We start from the raw sequence: 17,457 nt of genomic DNA, 5'->3' as shown, positions 1-17,457 counted from the left end.
ATTACCTAAGTAATATCATAGGTTTTGGTGATAGTGTAAGTTGTATTGTCTTTATTTCAATTTCTAATTGTTCATTGCCAATATATAGAAATATAATTGATTTTGTATAATTGACCTTGAATGCTATAACTTTGTTAAATAGTTATAGTAGCTTTTTTTGTAGATTTTGGGGTGATGTTTCCTGCATTGACAATCTTCTTTTCTGTGAATTGAGTTGGTTTTATTTCTTTATTCAATCTGTATGCCTTTTATTTCTTTTCTTGCCTTATTGCACAGGCTAGGACCTCTAGTATAATGTTGAATCTGAATGGTGAAAGGGAATATCCTTGCAGTAGTCTTGGAGGGGATGTGCTCAGTTGTTCATCGCTGAATATAAAGTTAGCTGTAGGTTTTTTGTAGTTCCTATTAATAAGTGGAAGAAGTTTCTATTTTTAGTTTGCTGATTTTTTTTTTCATGAATAGATGTTAAATTCTATCAAATGTTTTTCTGCATCTCTTGAGATGATCACATTTTTCTTCTTTAGTTTGTGGATGATTTTCTTTAGTATACTGGTGATTTACATAGATTGATTTTCAAATATTGGACCAGTTTTCAATCTCAGGATCAATCATTCTTTGTCACAATGCATTATCCTTTTTATATATTGTTGGATTCAATTTTCTAGTATTTTTTAAAGGATTTTACATTTATGTTCATGAAGGATATTTGTTGTAGCTTTCTCTTCTCATTAAGTATTAAGGTAATGTACCGGTAAAGTATTAGGTATCAGGGTAATGCTGGCTTTATAAAATGAGTTGGGAGTGGTCTGTCCTCTTCTATTTTCTGGCAGGGTTTGTTTAGTATTGGTATTATTTCTTCTTTAAATGTTGGTAGAATTTGCTAATGAAGTCATCTGGACCTGGAGTTTTAATTTATTGGAAAGTCTTAATGTAATTGCAGTTTCTTTAATAGATAATCTGAATAATGATCTTAGGTAGTTTTCATCTTAAGGAATTTATCCATACCATCTAAGTTGTAGAATTCACAGACAGTTATTCATAATATTCCTTTATTATCCTTTTCAATGTCTATAAGGTCTTAGTGATGTCCCCTCTTTCATTCCTACTATTTGTAATTTGTGTCTTTTTTTTTTCTTGATCTGTTTGTCTAGGGGTTTCTATTAGTTATTTATTGTTTTTATAACAAATTACTCCAAAACTTAGTGGCCTAAAACAACAAATACTAACTCGCAATTTTTCTGGGTCAGAAATCTGGGAGTAGTTTAGCTAGTTGGTTCTGACCCAGCATTTCTCATGAGGCTATAATCAAGATGTCAGCTGGAGCTGCAGTCATCAGATTTGACTAGGACTGGAGAATCCACATCCAAACTCTCTCACAGGGCTATTGACTGAAAGCTTCAGTTTTTCACCACATGGGTATGGCATGGGATCTGACTTCCCCCAGGGTGAGTGATATAAGAGAAGAGAGCAAGAGAGAATCTAAGTCTTTTGGAAGTAGAATGCCATCACTTCTTCCATATGCTATTGGTCTCATAGACCAACTCTCATACAATGTGGAAGGGGACTATGAAGGTTATGAATAGCAGGAGGCAGGGGTCATTGGGGGCCATTGTGAAGGATGGTTATCACGAGGTTTATCAATCTTATTGACCTGTTCAAAGAATCAGCTTTTGCTTTCTTTGATTCATCTCTATTATTTTTCTATTTTCAATTTTATTGATTTCTGCTCTTATCTTTATTACCTTCTTTCTGCAGATAGATAAATCTTACCGAGAAGATGTGTATGATCTCTTTCCTGGGACATTCCAAACCATTGAGCTGTTTGCAGATCACCCAGGGACATGGCTATTACACTGTCATGTGTCTGACCACATCCATGCTGGCATGGAGACAACCTACACAGTCCTTCGGAACATAGGTACTGTTCTCTGTCAGTGATGATGGATGATAACACCAGGTTTCTTCTAGGCCCTGAAAATAAGGGGCTCGAGAGCCCCCAAGGACTCAGAGTCAAGTAAGAGAGACAGACATATAAATAATAACTAAAATAGAATATGATACATGCCAACATAGAGTGCAGAGTACAGGGCTCAGTGACAGCAGTAGGAGGTAATGGTTAACAGTGTGGGGATCTGAGCAAACATTCTAGAGGCTAGATTGCTTCAGATGGATCATAACGGGTGAGCAAAAGCTTAAAAGGTAGATGGGGTAAGGACAGCATGTTTATGGGTAGGAAGTAGAATACTGAGAATTTAAGAAAGCCCTGCAGATACAAATGGGATAAAGTCCTCATTGGTAAAATGACATAACTCTTGAAATAACTCATGTCATGAAAAGAATCTACTTCTGTTGTTTATAAAACAATCAACTTGTTATCTTTGTCCAGACAACAGGATCCCTTACTCCACCAAGTCTCCATCTGGAGGAGCATCCCGCCCAACCACAGTGCCCTCCAATGGTAACGATACCCTCCCTGAATCCCGCACATGAATGGTCAGCGTTCACTCCCTAGGGAAAGGCAGAGGGCTGACACCTCACTTTTCTTTTCACAGAAGAATCTGGCAAGGAGCAGCTCTATTTCTTTGGCCAGAATCTGGGTCCTAGTGGAGCCAAAGCAGCCTTGGTCATCCTCTTCATCATTGGACTCCTCCTCCTGATCTCCACAGTGATTCTCTCCCTCAGACTGCAGTCTGCAAGGAAGCAAGTTGCATATCGGGAAGTCCAGTCCTGTGCACTCCCCACGGATGCTCTGTGAACCAGCTGGTCTTCCTCAGGGAAACTGGACAAGGCATCGTTCATCAAGAAAGGTTTACATTATATCCTGGATCAGGCTCTGATCCTCCGGAACACAATCAAAGCCATTTTGCTTTTACTTATTTATTTTTTAATGGGCTGTGAATAATCCTCAGGTATAAAATACGGAAAGAAGAACAGGTGTGACTCAGAAAACACAGTCTGTTCTCTGAACGAATTTGCTGAAGTGGGGGAAACCCTCTGAAAGATATCTTTGTTTTCCATTTTTTGTAATTCTTAGATTAGACGGTGCTTCCTCAGCTAACCATCCAAGTTTCCAGATGGACGACATTGGGAGTTATGCTGCCTCAGACACCTAACTGGAAAGGCACTGATTTTTCAACACTGTTATATAAGATGTTTCCCTTAGTCGTTCCAGGGAAAATAACTTTCTGAGGAGTTCATGGAAATGTCTAACTCAGTATCTGCTGATAGAATTTGACCAAATGAAGTTTTTGGAGGCTTTATCCAGCTCTCCTGGCCTTTTCACTCTAATATAAATAGCCTGGGCACTGTTTGCTACAGAGGCAAAGTTACCAGCATTTAAAAAAAAAATTGCTGCTGTTTTAATGCAAACCTGTAGAGATATTTTAATGTTTACAACTCACTTCATGTTATATGTTTTTACAATGTTTCCATGGCAACGTTTTTTTTTTTTTATTTCAAAAATCATCTAGAGAATTTGTATTTTAGAATGTGGAGGGCCGGAAGAGCAGGAGAGATTCTCCCAGTGTGAGGCAGAGACTCCCTAGAAGTTTAGAGTGAGCTTCTGTGTGGAATGGAAGTTTTGCAGAAGGCGAATCTGACTTGAGCCTTGAGTCTGATTTTTCATTCACCTAGCGGGATCATTCCAAGTCTGCATCTTCTAGGAAATAAAAACAGTCTCGTCATTTGAGAATTCATCAGTTCAGCTGACCGGTGGAGAGAAGAGCTCTCACAAAATTCTTGATTCCATGCTTCTTAAAGACAGACCTTTGTGGGAGGAGGGGGAAAAAAAGGCTAGAAAAAAGAGAGTCCCAGTGGCAAGTTTTTAAATCATTAAATCGGCTTTGAAGATATGCATTACAGTTTTCAAGGCTCAAATGTAAAACTAAAGTATCGGACAACTAAACTGAACCCATTACAAGGCGATCCATACTCTCTGTATACATGCCTAAGTGTTAGGTTAAGATTGATAAAAGCAACTTTGCTTTTTACTAGACTGAGAAATTGCCCTTAACTCAGGGCAAGATGCCTGCGATGCCAATGTCAATGCCAGATGAGTGATATCAGTACATCTGCCTTAGCAGATAACAGGATGTCCAGATGAACAAGTAGGACCTAAAAAAATACTCTGGTGGAGGGATATTTCATACTTTCTCATCTTCATCTTGGTGAGGGGAAGTGGGTAATTTGATAGAAGTTGTAGTCTTACATAAAACAGGATGCGAATGCTAATAGTTCTGTTCTTAGTTTGCTTGAATGTCATATGGAACAGTGTACCCAAAGGATTTTGAATTCCAGCCTGCTAGCCACTGATAATGTGATTTTGTAGTATGTGCTCTACGGTTTTCATACATGTGTAGGCTGTATAATTTCATAGTAATAATCATGATAAATGCCTTATTTATAACTCACCTAGACAACAAATTTAGTTTTTTTCTTTTCTCTTAGTCTATTTTTTTTAATGAAAATGAAACCATAAAGTAGTTTGATTACACCATTTCTCTTTTTAATAAAGTTTCAAAGATTATAAAATGGCTATTTGCATTTTTTCCCACTAACTAGGACCTGATCACTAGACCTAGGGCAGGGGGTTGGTTAAAGGAGAACTGTCTTTTAGTTATTTAGCAACTATCCAAGTTATACCTGCTAAAGGAAATGAAACAAAATAACAATACATCTCCCAAAGCATATGACTCTCCTCAAACATTGTTTCCTCTAATGTACCATACTTCTTTCTCTGCCTCAGTCCTTTAAGGAAATCAATTACATTTAGATACATCTCCTGTTACAATGGAAGAAGTGTCCCTGCTTTCTAGCAGGGCAGGTTTCTTACTTGGCTCTGGACTTTATCCCTTCTTTTTTTTTAAAAAAAGATTTTATTTATTTGACAGAGATAGGAACAGCCAGCGAGAGAGGGAACACAAGCAGGGGGAGTGAGAGAGGAAGAAGCAGGCTCATAGTGGAGGAGCCTGATGTGGGGCTCGATCCCACAACGCCGGGATCACGCCCTGAGCCGAAGGCAGACGCCCAACTGCTGTGCCACCCAGGCGCCCCATGGACTTTATCCCTTCTTGCTCTCCAAGGGACTTCATTTCCTCAGTGTTCAGCTTTCTCTACTGCATGAAGTCATCAGCAGCACCCACAGAGGGCTGTTGTCCTTAACCTCATAACCCTCTCTAACCCAGTTTCTCTGCTCCCTTCATAGCAGAACTTGCGACCTGTACTCCCTCATCTCATGCATTCCTCAACCCATTCCAGTGACTTCCAATCCAGTGTGCCTTGCTCCCACCTCCCAGTCTGCTGTTCAAAATCAACAACCATGATGCCATTTCCAGTGGCTTCTTCCCCATCTTGATCTCACTCAACCTGTCCTCAACAATTGACAGCTCCTTCCTTCAAAACACCGCATCGTCCCTTCAACATGACCCCTTGACAGCCTTCCTTCTTCTTCGGTTGCTCTTCCTTCTTAGTCTCTTGTTAGTTCTTTCTCTCTCATCTAACTTAAGTGTTGGCATGCCTCAGGGCCTCTTGGCATGACACCGGGGCCTCTTCTCTCTTTTGCCCTCTGGGGTAGGCTGAATAATGTCCCCAAAGATTTTGTGTCCTCATCCCTGAACCTGTGTTATTTTACATGGCAAAAAAGACTTTGCACTTATGAGTAAGCAAAGGATCCTGAGACGGACTACTCAGGTTGTCCATAAATAAAAGTCACAGTGCCTTTCTCAAAGAGAGGCAGAGGGAGATTTGACTATAGAAGGCCATGTGACAACTGAAGGAGGACATTATGCCACTGGCTTTGGAGATGGAGGAAGGGGTCACAAGCTAGGGAATGTGGCTCTAGAACCTGGAAAAGGCAAAGGAACAGGTTCTCCTTCAGAGTCTCCAGATGGAGCTTGGCCCTGCCAGCATCTTGTAGTCCAGTGAACATGATTTTGGATTTAAGAGTTCCAGAACTGTTAGAGAATACACGGGAGCCATCAAGTTTGCGGTCATTTTGTTACAGCTCTCTCCGTACGTTATTTCATCCATTTCACTTTTAATTATATCCAAACTCCTTACCTTGGTCTTGGGCCCAGCCTGGTTTGGCCCATGCCCACCTTTCTCATTTCATCTCCAACTCTTCTCTGCTCTAGCTTTGATTAGTTCTTGTGCCCTGCTAGTTCTTTTCTGCCTCAGGACCTTCACACATGCTGCTTTCTATGCCTGGAGTACTCTTCCTCTCCAGCACTCTCATCCTGCTTCCTACCTTTCCTAGCTCATCTGTGAGCTCTCCAGACTGCTCTCTCTAAAGCAGATCCCTCCTCTTGTTATTTCCTATCTGCACTGTTCTCCTTTGCAGCATTTATTACAGGACATGACCATTTTATTTTTTTATTTTTTAATTTTCTTCTGCCTCTTTGACTGCAGTGTAGGCTTCATGGAAGCAAAGACCCCTGACCTTTTTTTGCTCATCGCTGCATCCCCAGCACAGAACACAGTGCAGATATATAATAGTTGTTGTGCAAATATTACTTGAATGAATGAATAAACATAACAGAAAATGTGGTAAGCTTGACTATTCTAGTTGCAAAAAGTCTCATATTCAAATATCAAATGTCAAGGGTCTGAAACAAACAACAGATTCTGGGACAGTAGCTGTGAGGTCCACAGCTGCTTTGGAGTCCTTCTAATAAATGACACTGGAACAGGGGTTGGGGCAGGGAGCACATGGGAAGAGCATGTATTATTCAATCCCTAAATGCACTTTACAATGAGAAAAACGAGCAACGTCATCAAAAATAAGGAAAGTCTAAGAAACTGTCTCACCTAAGAGGAGCTTGGGAGAAATAACAACTAAGCACAATGTGGCATCCTAGATGGGATCCTAGAACAGAAAAAAAGGATACGAGGTAAACATTAAGGAGATACGAATAAGCTGGATTTTTATTAATATTAATGTAATAATATTAATGTAATCTGATCAACCATCAGATTTTGTATATTTAGAAGAGAGGAGCAAGTGAACTTGGAAATTGGTTATGGCAGCTGGGAGAAATGGAAGCGCTAAAGATGGTGCTGGACGGAGGCTTCTGGCTTGGGTGTTTGGGTGGATGGTGGTGCATTCAGCCAGATAGGGAAGACTGGAGTTCAGCTGGAGAGGAAGATGATTGCAGTCCTGGCCATTATGAGTCCGAAGTCCCGTGAGCCATCCCAGTGCAGAGCTGTGTACACTGTGGGATGAGTGTTCAGAGGACAGGTCACGGTGGAGATATGCCCGAGGAACTCAGAGGGCAGATGGAGAAGGCTTGCCTGGGCCCGCCCAGGTACAAAGGGCAGAGTAGGCAGCCCAGCCCAAGGAGCACTCCTGTATAAAGTTCCTGTCAGCGGCAAATGTGGCTGGGTAGAGCATCTCCTCCCGTTTCTCCTGCTCCACTTCCTGTGAGTGGTTCAGAAGCAGCTGTCCCCAGCCCCCAATCCCACCCACCCGCGGGCAGCCCGGCCCGCTCCCGCACCAAGGCTCGGCCAACTGGAAAGCCTGGAAGAAAAGCGCGCATGGGGCAGTTTTAATTGAAGTGTAAGACTCTGGAGCACGCAGGGCTCCCCACAGACCTCGCGCCTCCACTCATGCAAGCTCCTGGAAGGGTCCAGAGTCCCCTCTCCTACACCATTCGACTGGGTTTTATGGCAGCCGTTGCCCTTTGAGGCGTTCACAGCTCCTCTGAAGCTGATTCCACAGTGTACAACTGTTAGGAGTGGGGCGTAAAGGGGGACCATCCTGTCTACAGGGTGAGAGGTCCTTTCAGAAATGATTTCAAAAATCCCGGTCTAGGAACCGGGGATGCTGAGGCCAAGGCGGGCGCGAGTAAGCCGAGGTACCGCTGGGCGCGAAGATCCCTCTGCGGAGGTGGATCCCGGGGTCCCTGCAAGCTGCCGCGCCCACCCCGCCCGCGTCACCGCGGTTTCCGGCAGCTCCACGCGCCCGGCTTCTCCGGCTCGCCCAGGGTTCCGGAAGAGCGCGCCCAGGCGAGCGGAGCGCGCGGGCCGGCCGGGGGCGGCTTCGGGCCCCGGGGCTGGGCGGAGGGGTCGCGGGAGCGGCTGGTTCTCGCGCCTGCGGACGCGGGCGAGGCGCGGAGCGCGGGCGGCGCGCGCATCCCAGGGACCTGTACGAGCGAGCGCGCGGGGGCGGGCTTGCGCCCAGCCGGCGGCGGAGGAGCGAGCGCGAGAGCTCCTGCGCCCTGGCGCGCGGCGGGAGCGGCGGCGGCGCTGTGGCGAGCCGGCAGCCGGGAGCCCGGACGCACAAAGGCTGGTGGGATGCGTGAGCAACCGGGGAAAGGGGAAAAGGAAAGCGAAAGCCGCGGGCGCGGCAGGTGACGGCGAAGGCGCCGCGCAGCCCTCCCTACGCCGGCCGTACCCGGGCCTGCCCTCCTGGGCCTGTCGGGCTGAACCCGGCGCGCCGCAGCCATGGCTATCGCCCACCTGGCCACCGAGTACGTGTTCTCGGACTTCTTGCTGAAGGAGCCCACGGAGCCCAAGTTCAAAGGGCTGCGGCTGGAGCTGGCCGTGGATAAGATGGTCACGTGCATCGCCGTGGGTCTGCCCCTGCTGCTCATCTCGCTGGCATTCGCGCAGGAGATCTCGATCGGTAAGTCCCGGGCCGGAGGGGCGGGGTGGGGCCGGCTGGCCTGAGCCGCCGTTAGCCGAGGTAGGTGTCGGGGTCTGGGGAGGAAGTGATTTTACTGCTTGCCCCCGGAATCCCTCTCAGCTGCGATGGGCGTGAACGAAAGAAAGGGAGCCCCAGTTTTATGGCCTGAAGTATTCTTTGCCCACGTGGTTCATTGTATATCTCTGTGGATCCTGCTTGCGTCCCTGCTTCTCAGTTCTTCTGTCTGCTCCCCACTGATCCTGAGTGTGGCTTAGCATGCCTGTCCTGTCCTTAGGACCGGCGCCCTTGCCATCAGACTTGTCGAAAACAGCGGTCTTCTGTTCCCTTCCCCCCATCCCTACATTTTTGTAATTATCTACAGAGAAGTTCCTGAGTGGCTGAATAGAGGATGTGAAGAAAAGTACTCCATGAAATGTGTGTTCTCCCTTCATTACCTAACATTGAGTTGATACCGAGACTTTAGCTCTGCCGGGTTCTGAATGATGGGAAATGATTGCACTTGGCAGATAGAGGGATACCAGAATCCTCCACCCGGACAACCTTGTTATGAATGTGGGATGAACAAGTCCCCTTCATGTAGACTGTCGTTTACTCATAATAACACTTCTGAGATGCGAAAGTGTTTGGGGCAGGGTCATGTGGTTAATAAAACTGTGGTCTTCCTCATCAGCTGTTCTGACTTACAGCATAGGAGAGGATGCTTATGAGTCAACAGGAAGGCAGTGTATGACAGCTAGAGACTGTTCAGTGTGACAGAAGAGAGGCCGGTGGGGCTGGACCTTGGGGAATCTCACATGAGAAATTGTGCTGGCCCTGAGCCCTGGAGCATGGGTGGGATTTGGATTAGCAGAGGTGAGACCTTTGCTAAGATTTTGAGATCGCAGAGAATGTTACATGTTCCTGGAAGGAGAGAGAGAGTGACTGTCCCAGCTGAGGCAGGAGACTTAGTCACAGTTCTTGGGATATGAGCACGAATATGGGTCTAGATGCCTTAGAACAGAGGAGTATAGACTTGCTGGTTTTAAAAGTGCAAAGTTATTGTTTGAGCAGAGGATAGACCAGTTGAAAACAGTACTTAATAAGCCTAATGGTAGCATGTAGGGTCTAGGGTTAAGGAGGGAAATTGGAGCTAGGGAGGTCAGATAACTAGACGACGGGGCATTAACTGAGGTCTTGTGCATGGGTGGGGCCAAGATTGAAGGGAAAGGATGGGAAGGGATGACTTCTAAGAGATCAAGGAGCAATAGCAGTGTTTGGGTACCTAGTTTTTAATAGGTCTTGAAGGGCAGATACTGACCAGAGTTGTTGGAAAGGCTGCAGACCTGAGTGATTGGAGTATGGTGGTGGTCTTTTTTTTTTTTAAGATTTATTTATTTAGAGAGTGAGAGGGCGTGTGGGGCGGGGGGGGGGAGCAGAGGGAGAGACACTCTCAGGTGGGTTCCCTGGCTCCCCACTGAGCACAGAGCTCGATTTCATGACCCTGCGATCGTGACCTGAGTCGAAATCAAGAGTCAGAGGCCTGAGCCACCTAGGCGCCCCAAGAGTGGTATTCTTGATAGGAATAGTGAAGTTGCAGGAGGACTTGGTTAGAAAAGGATTATGGTGGAATTGGTTTTGTGATCTACATCACTGAGTTGTTCAACTTGGCAGGAAGTTGCCAAATTCATTGTGGAAAACAAGTGATCAGTTATTTGTCTTTGGGCAGGCAGAGTCATGGGGTTTCCTTCTGCCTTCCAGATGACCAGGAGTTGGGACTTGCAGTAGAAAGGAAAACCACCAAGTAGCTTGGGTCCTGGAGATAATCTGTCCCTTCAGGAGATGTTCTTTGAGTACCAGCTGTGGGCTGGAGCCAGGGCTAGGCACCGAGGGCCCAGGAATAAATGAGGCACGGTCCCATTATGAAGAAGCAGCAGTCTTGGGCATCTGATGCCAGGAGGAGGGAGCTGGTTACCCTCCGTGATCAAACTTAATGTCTACCCCATATAGTAGAGGGATTCTGAAGGCAGAAACACTCTTGATACATTCAAGTTGATGGGCTGCCGGAGAGGCATTTGATTGGCATTGGGAATGGCTTTATCCAGCAGGAGGCTGAGCTTATGCTGTGTGCAGAGCACTGCTGTGTGTTGAGTTTGAGGCATGGTCTTCTTCCCGCCCTGCAAGAGTTTACCACCCATCTGGGCGCTGGGACAGACGTGCTGACAGGTGACATTCAGCAGCATGTGGCTCAGTGACAAGATGGTGTCAAGCTCTGAGCACCAAGCAAGTGAAGGTTGGCAGGGACTTGGATGATGCTGTGGAGCAGACTTGCCATCTTCTCAGGTGCTTCAGGACTTCCAAGGGGAGGGCAGGCATGTGGGATGACCCAGCTGCCTGGGGGAAGACCTGTCAGGTTGAGTACTCGTTAGATAATGCCAGAAAGAAAGACACTGGGGAGGAGAAGAGAGGTACATACGTTAATGCATGGAGTCCGTACAACGTAGTCATGTTAGGCAGCATTGAATTTGGTGCAGTGCCAGCTTTTGTGTGAAAGCACAAACAAGCAGAGTGATTGAGGAGAACGATAACGAAGAGAGAGAGGAGTGATTTAAATGGAGCAGGCACCCACCACTTCACATGAGCACTGCCCCAGAACCAGTGCGAGATGGGCCTGCACACTTAAAACATGACTTCATGCAGCCTCTCGGGAGAAGTACTGCCCACCTTGCTGGTGCCTGGAATGTTCTTTCATTGTTGTACTTTGCACGTGGCATTGTAACTTGTTCACGTGCCCCCTTAATTGTGAGATATTCCATCTTCTGTTGATCACTAGAAGCTGGTGTCTTATACGGCACGTGGAAACCCGTCTATAATGTTGGTTGAGTGGATGAAAGGTAGGTTTTGGCATCATCAGACATTTATTGAGCCCGGTGTGCACGATGCTGTTCTTGACAGCGGGGCGTCAGACTCTTGTAAGACATAGGACCTGCCCCTTGGAAGATGGCTGAGCAGAGAAGATGGTCATAACCTCCTCATACAGGACTCGTGGCATCTGGGTGGTGTCAGAGGTGTGCAGCCCATGCAGTGGAAAGCGGAGGAAGGGATTGCTTCTGACTCAGGGTAACAGCCACAGGCTCAGGGCGGGGAAGAGTTGCAACTGAACTCTGAAGAAGGGTTCCAGATGTGTGGAGCAGTGCGAGCTGAAGCAGGGAGGTGTGGGGTGCTGTGTGGCTGTGGGAGATTTAGGGGCAGGCACAGTCATGTGGAGAAGTGGGAAAGTGGGGGTCAGGTCAGTCCAGAGGGGCTGATAGGGAAGAGGATGCAGTAAATCTCACTGTTTTCCCATTGGTGTTGGTGTGTGTATATAAAATGTGAAAATCACCTTTAATGGCTACCGATACCAATTTTCTTCACTTCCTCTTACATTGATACATAAAAATTCATTGAAAATCACCTTTAATGGCTACCGATACCAATTTTCTTCTCTTCCTCTTACATTGATACATAAAAATTCATTGATCGTGTTCTAAAATCCTCTTAAGCATCAAATACATTTTGTTTTCCAGTTTCTGAAAACTAAACTTTCCATTAACTAGTATTCTATAAAATAGGGTCCAAGTTGTAACTGGGTGACAATTTTTAATTTAAGGAAACATTTTATTTTAAAGAAGAGGTTCTAAATCTGAAAATTTGCACAGATTTTTTAGAATTAAAAAAGTATACATGTACAGAAGCAGAGTGTGGAAGATTGGAGAATGTCCTTGTGATAAAACCTACTGGGCTTTATATTAAAGGCTGCTCCTTAGTCTTTGGCCCATTTTCTCACTGGTTCAGCCCACTGGGCTTCTCTTAGAAAAGAGGGACAGACCCTGCACAGGCCACAGAGACCCGCAGGTGGGGAGGGGAGGAGCGTTATTTAGGCCCCCCTGAGTGCTGGCATGGGGGGCTGCAGGCAGAGTACATGCCACAGAGATTCTGGCCCCCACACCTCCCGCAGCAGCAGACATGGCCCGGCATGGTGGGTGCTGGTGTGGGGCGGCCTGCACTGGGGAGGAGTGCTGTGGGGGTGGGGAGCAAAAAGGGACTCTGCCTTGCTGTCTGCCCACAGGCTGCGGGTCATCGTGGAAGTAATGCGGTGCAGAAGAGCAGAGAGGGGCTGGTGCCATGGTCAGAGTCAAGGGAACTCTGGTAGCCTTTGCAGCAGCCTCGGGCTGGGACTGCCTATTGATCCTGACTGCCCTGTGATGGGGAGAATTACAAGCAGAAGCATTCTGGAGGGAGTTGCTGGGAGACTTTCTTAACCCCTGAGTTGTTGCTGGGAGCATTTGGAAGGCTTTTGGAAAATGAGGCACTGACTTGAACTGATGTAAGAATTAAAATATGAGTCTGGTGTGGTGAGGCCTAATACTTCTACTCAGCTTGTCTAAAACACTCCAGTCCCGGCTCCCCAGAGGGCAAGTTGGGTATGGAGAAAAAAACAACCACTCAATTTTGCATTAACTGGCACACAGCAGAAGTTTCAATGTCATCATGACTGGACTAGGAAGACTGGGATGGAAGCCAGAGAAGGGGGAACTGTCGCTCTGTTTTACCAGCCCTCCTTTTTTCTCTCCCCTTGCCTTGCCTCCTGTCTTGTCCACAACAAGTGGTCAATAAAAATATGGTGAAGGAGATGCTGGAGCACAGTGAGGACTCTCTGGAGTCCTCCCTTAGACTGTGGCTGGTCTGAGGGGGAGCAGGGGCCTTCCGGGAAAGGGGACACATGGAAGAAGGGAAGCCAGGTCCAGATGCTAAGGTCAGCCCAGAGTTGCAGTTGCCAGGTCCCACCCAGTGCCTGGAATTCACCAGCTAGAGGCAAGGGGTTCCTGGTATGGAGAGGGAGACTTTCCAGTCACTGGGCTACCCATGGCATTTAAGAACACAAGTTATATCCGGTCATGGATTCCTTCCTGACGTCTGCCCCCGATAATAGCATTCACGGATACAGGCCATCATGGGAGGGAGCCAAGTTGCCCCACTTGCCTTATAAGGGTAGGTTATATTCCAAGTACCTCAGATTCCCTTTTACAGTGTTTTGTGGCAAGGAGGGAGCTGTGTTTGTAGTGTTGAAGGGCTCTACTACGTAGGGCTGATGAATGTCATTTCCTGTGGCTTGGAGAACACACGTGTGTCCCCAGTGTGGGAGCTGCAGGGGGACCCGCATTCGAATACACCTGCCCCCAGAGAGAGATTAGGAAATAGGTGGGTGGCAACTCTGTTTAGAATACAAGCATAAGTAGGGGTGCCTGGGTGGCTTAGTCAGTGAAGCTCAGGTCTTGATGTCACAGTTGTGAGCTCAAGCCCCACATTGGGATCCACGCTGGGGGTGGAGCCTACTTAAGAAACAGACAAAAAAACCAATACAAGCCTTGGTAGACTGCATGGCCTTTAAGCTCTGAGATTTTAAGAGGATTTATCTAAACTGTTGAAGAAATAGAGGCCCTAAGTGTGCTACCTTACACCATGAGTGGGATTCATGTTCTTGGAGTCTTTTGACAGGGTCTGCCGTGCCCTTGGCTCAGGGCTGTACAGGGCCTGATGCTGTGGGAGTCGTCCTGACCGACTGCTTTGCTTCTCCGGTGCCCTGACCGGGCATGTCAGGAGGCCCTGGGAGAGGAGAGCCCCTGTCTCCCGCCAGGATGCTGCTTGCCCTGAGCCAGGGTGGCTGGACCCGATGAACAGCAGGGCAGCCAGCGGACCCCTGGGAAAGGGTGTTTCGTCTACTCTGGGAGCCTTCGCTCCCTGCTGCCCTCCCAGTGAGCACCCACAGTTCTGGGCAGAGGGATTCTGTCCCTCCAGGGTAGCTCCGCTCCGCAGCTAGTTTTACAGGGCAGGCATGGGCCTCTCCCCGCTCCCCACAGAGCCAAAGGACAGATGACAACTGCAGCTGCTGCCGGTCCTGTTTGCTTGCAGTGCTCCTTGTATTTCCTGCAGGGAGAGACTACTGATGGGTACAATTTTTCTGGGTTAATTTTTATGTTGTTTTTTTTTTTCTTTTTTACTCTTTATTTTGGTTGTACAGATAGTACCTAAGTACATTCTCATGATAATGAGGCATAAGCCTCCTTCATCACGTGCTAGAGGTAACCACCATGGGCGCTTGGTACTGCCTTAACGTCCCCCTTCTCTCACTAGTGCAATGTGCGTACACATTCTTGTAAAAACAAATTGAGTCAAACGTAGTGGTTTTGCTCTTTCCCATTTAGGATGTTTTGGAGAGCGTTTCATGTTAGCACATAGGCATTACCTCGCTGTTTTTTTAATTGAAGTATAATTAACTTAAAGTGTTTATTAGTCTCAGGTGTATACGATAACAATTCAACACTTCCGTCCGTTAGTCACCCCTTCGCCCATCCCCCACCCACCTCCCCTCTGGCAACGACCAGTTTGTTCTCTGTATTTAAGAGTGTATTTTTATAACACCCAGTGCACCATGCAATACGTGCCCTCCTTACTTATACACAACTAATGAATCATCGAGCCTTACATCGGAAACCGGGGATGTACTGTACGGTGACTAACATAATATAATAAAAAATCATTATAAAAAAAAAAAGAGTGTATTTTTATTGTCTGTCTCCTTTTTTCTTTGTTTCTTAAATTCCACATATGAATGAAATTGTAGGGTGTTTGTCTTTCTCTAGCTCCCTCCGTGTTCTTGCAGAGCATAGTACGTTCTTACCACAATTCATCTAAGCACTCTCAGTGATGCTCATTTAGGTTCTTTCAGACTTTCTACTATTACACGCAAGGCTTGTTTGCACGTAAGTCTTTGTGAATATTCCCCTCCTCAACGTTGAAAGGAAAGAAGAGACCAGTATCAGTTTCCAGGATGAAATCATTTTCCAGGATAGTCTTGCATTCCTGAGTTCTTACTGCAAGTAAGTACAAAAAAAAAAAAAAAAAAAAAAAGCGCCACCTTGTATACCCTCCACACTAACTCCCTCTAAATGTTACTCTGTCAGAAGATTGGAAGAGGCATTTTCATGTGCTTTCAGTTTTAGGAAAGATTAGCCTCTTCCCAGAAGAAAATTATAACATTCATTGGGCTCCTAAAGTATCCTCATGACACATTGTAACTTTCCTTCTTAGCACTTACCATAAGTTGCAGTTAGGTAATGATTTCTGTAAATATTTGTTAAATATTATCTCCCCACCACACTGTAAGTTTGTTGAGGGCAGGAACCATCAGGAACCATCTGTCCTCTCTCTGGTTGACTGCTCTATCCATAGTTTCCAACATAAAACTCAGTACGTAGTAGGCATTCAACAGAGCGTGTGAATGAACAGAATGATAGTGATATCAACAGGATTGGATCCTGAGTGTTAGTTACTATATTGTGAGATGGAATTTTATGTATCTTCAAAGAGTTAGTGTAAAAAAAATTGTCAAAAATATTTGGAAACTCTGGATAGTGTCATTGGAACTGATTAGAATAACAATAATAGAGCAAGGAATATGAATTGAGAGAAGATAAGCGAACATTTAGTAATGATGAGATCAAGTTTTAAAATAACTAGAACTTGGGGGCACCTGGGTGGCTCAGTTGGTTAAGTGTCTGCCTTTTGCTCAGGTCAGGATCCCACGGTCCTGGGATCGAGCCCCGCATTGGGCTCCCTGTTCAGCAGGGAGCCTGCTTCTCCCTCTCCCTCTGCCTGCTGCTCCCCCTGCTTGTGTATATGCACGCTTTCTCTCTCTGTCAAATAAATAAAATCTTTGAAAAGATAAATAAAATAAATAACTAAAATAACTAGAACTTACCCAAGCAGCATTTGGTCTGTTCTCTTTTTAAAAATTTTTTTTGAGTAGAGTTGACATACAATGTTTATTAGTTTCAGGTGTACAACATAGTGATTCACTTTCTCTATATGTTACACTATGCCCACCTCAAGTGTAGCCACCATCTGTCACCATATAATGCAATTACAGTATCATTGACTCTATTCCCTATGCTGTGCCTCCTCTTCCCATGACTTATTCATCCCATACCTGGAACCCCTGTCTCCCACTCCCCTTCACCCATTGTGCCACTCCCCCCAACCCTCTTCCCTCTGGCAACAATCCGTTTGTCTTCTGTATTTATAGGTGTGGTTCTGCTTTTTGTTTGTTTATTCATTTGTTTTGTTTTTTAGATTTCACGTCTGAGTGAAATCATACGGTATTTGTCTTTCTTGGTCCGACTTATTTCACTAGCATAATACCTTCCAGGTCCATCTATGTTTTTATACGTGGCAAGATCTCTTTCTTTTTTATGGCTGCATAATATTCCTCTGTGTGTGTGTGTGTGTGTGTGTGTGTGTGTGTGTGTGTGTACACGTGTGTACACATACCACATTTTTATCCATTCATCTATTGGTGGACACTTAGTTTGCTTCCATATCTTAGTTATTGTAAATAATGCTGCAGTAAACACAGGGGTGCATATATCTTTTCAAATTACTGTTTTTGTTTTCTTTGGGCAAATACTCAGTAGTGAAATTGTTGGATCATACGGTATTTATATTTTTAGTTTTTGGAGGAACCTCCCTACTGTTTCCCATAGTGGCTGTATCAGTTTTACAATGGGGAAAACACAGTGTCTTCAATAAATGGTGCTGGGAAAACTGGATACCTACATGCAAAAGAGTGAAACTGAACCAATTTCTAACACCATACACAAAAATAAACTCAAAATGGATTAAAGACCAAATGTGACACCTGAAATCATAAAAACCCTTGAACAGAACATAGGCAGTGATTTGACATCAGCCATAGCAACGTTTTTCTAGACATGTCTCCTAAGGCAAGGGATATAAAAGCA

The 17,457-nt window shown here is 45.6% G+C and overlaps 2 protein-coding genes across 2 annotated transcripts in view; both read left to right on the top strand.

Annotated features, from left to right (window-relative positions):
• The window catches only part of HEPHL1 (hephaestin like 1), an 86,753-nt gene extending 82,238 nt beyond the window's left edge, over positions 1-4,515 (top strand). The window contains exons 18-20 of the mRNA XM_045790844.2: positions 1,756-1,918; positions 2,387-2,458; positions 2,553-4,515. Coding sequence (XP_045646800.1) covers positions 1,756-1,918; positions 2,387-2,458; positions 2,553-2,755 — 438 coding nt within the window. The 3' untranslated portion in view covers positions 2,756-4,515. The remainder of the gene's footprint in view (positions 1-1,755; positions 1,919-2,386; positions 2,459-2,552) is intronic.
• Positions 4,516-8,131: 3,616 nt separating this feature from the next.
• PANX1 (pannexin 1) overlaps positions 8,132-17,457 on the top strand; it is a 45,385-nt gene continuing 36,059 nt past the window's right edge. Inside the window, exon 1 of the mRNA XM_045790776.2 lies at positions 8,132-8,620. Coding sequence (XP_045646732.1) covers positions 8,440-8,620 — 181 coding nt within the window. The 5' untranslated portion in view covers positions 8,132-8,439. The remainder of the gene's footprint in view (positions 8,621-17,457) is intronic.

The sequence above is a fragment of the Ursus americanus genome, chromosome 16 (genome assembly GCF_024610735.1).
Source record: "Ursus americanus isolate L20-20 chromosome 16, mUrsAme1.1.p, whole genome shotgun sequence".
Taxonomy (NCBI): domain Eukaryota; kingdom Metazoa; phylum Chordata; class Mammalia; order Carnivora; family Ursidae; genus Ursus; species Ursus americanus.
The sequence above is the reverse complement of the archived record's forward strand: the minus strand, read 5'-3'. Positions and strand labels throughout refer to the sequence as shown.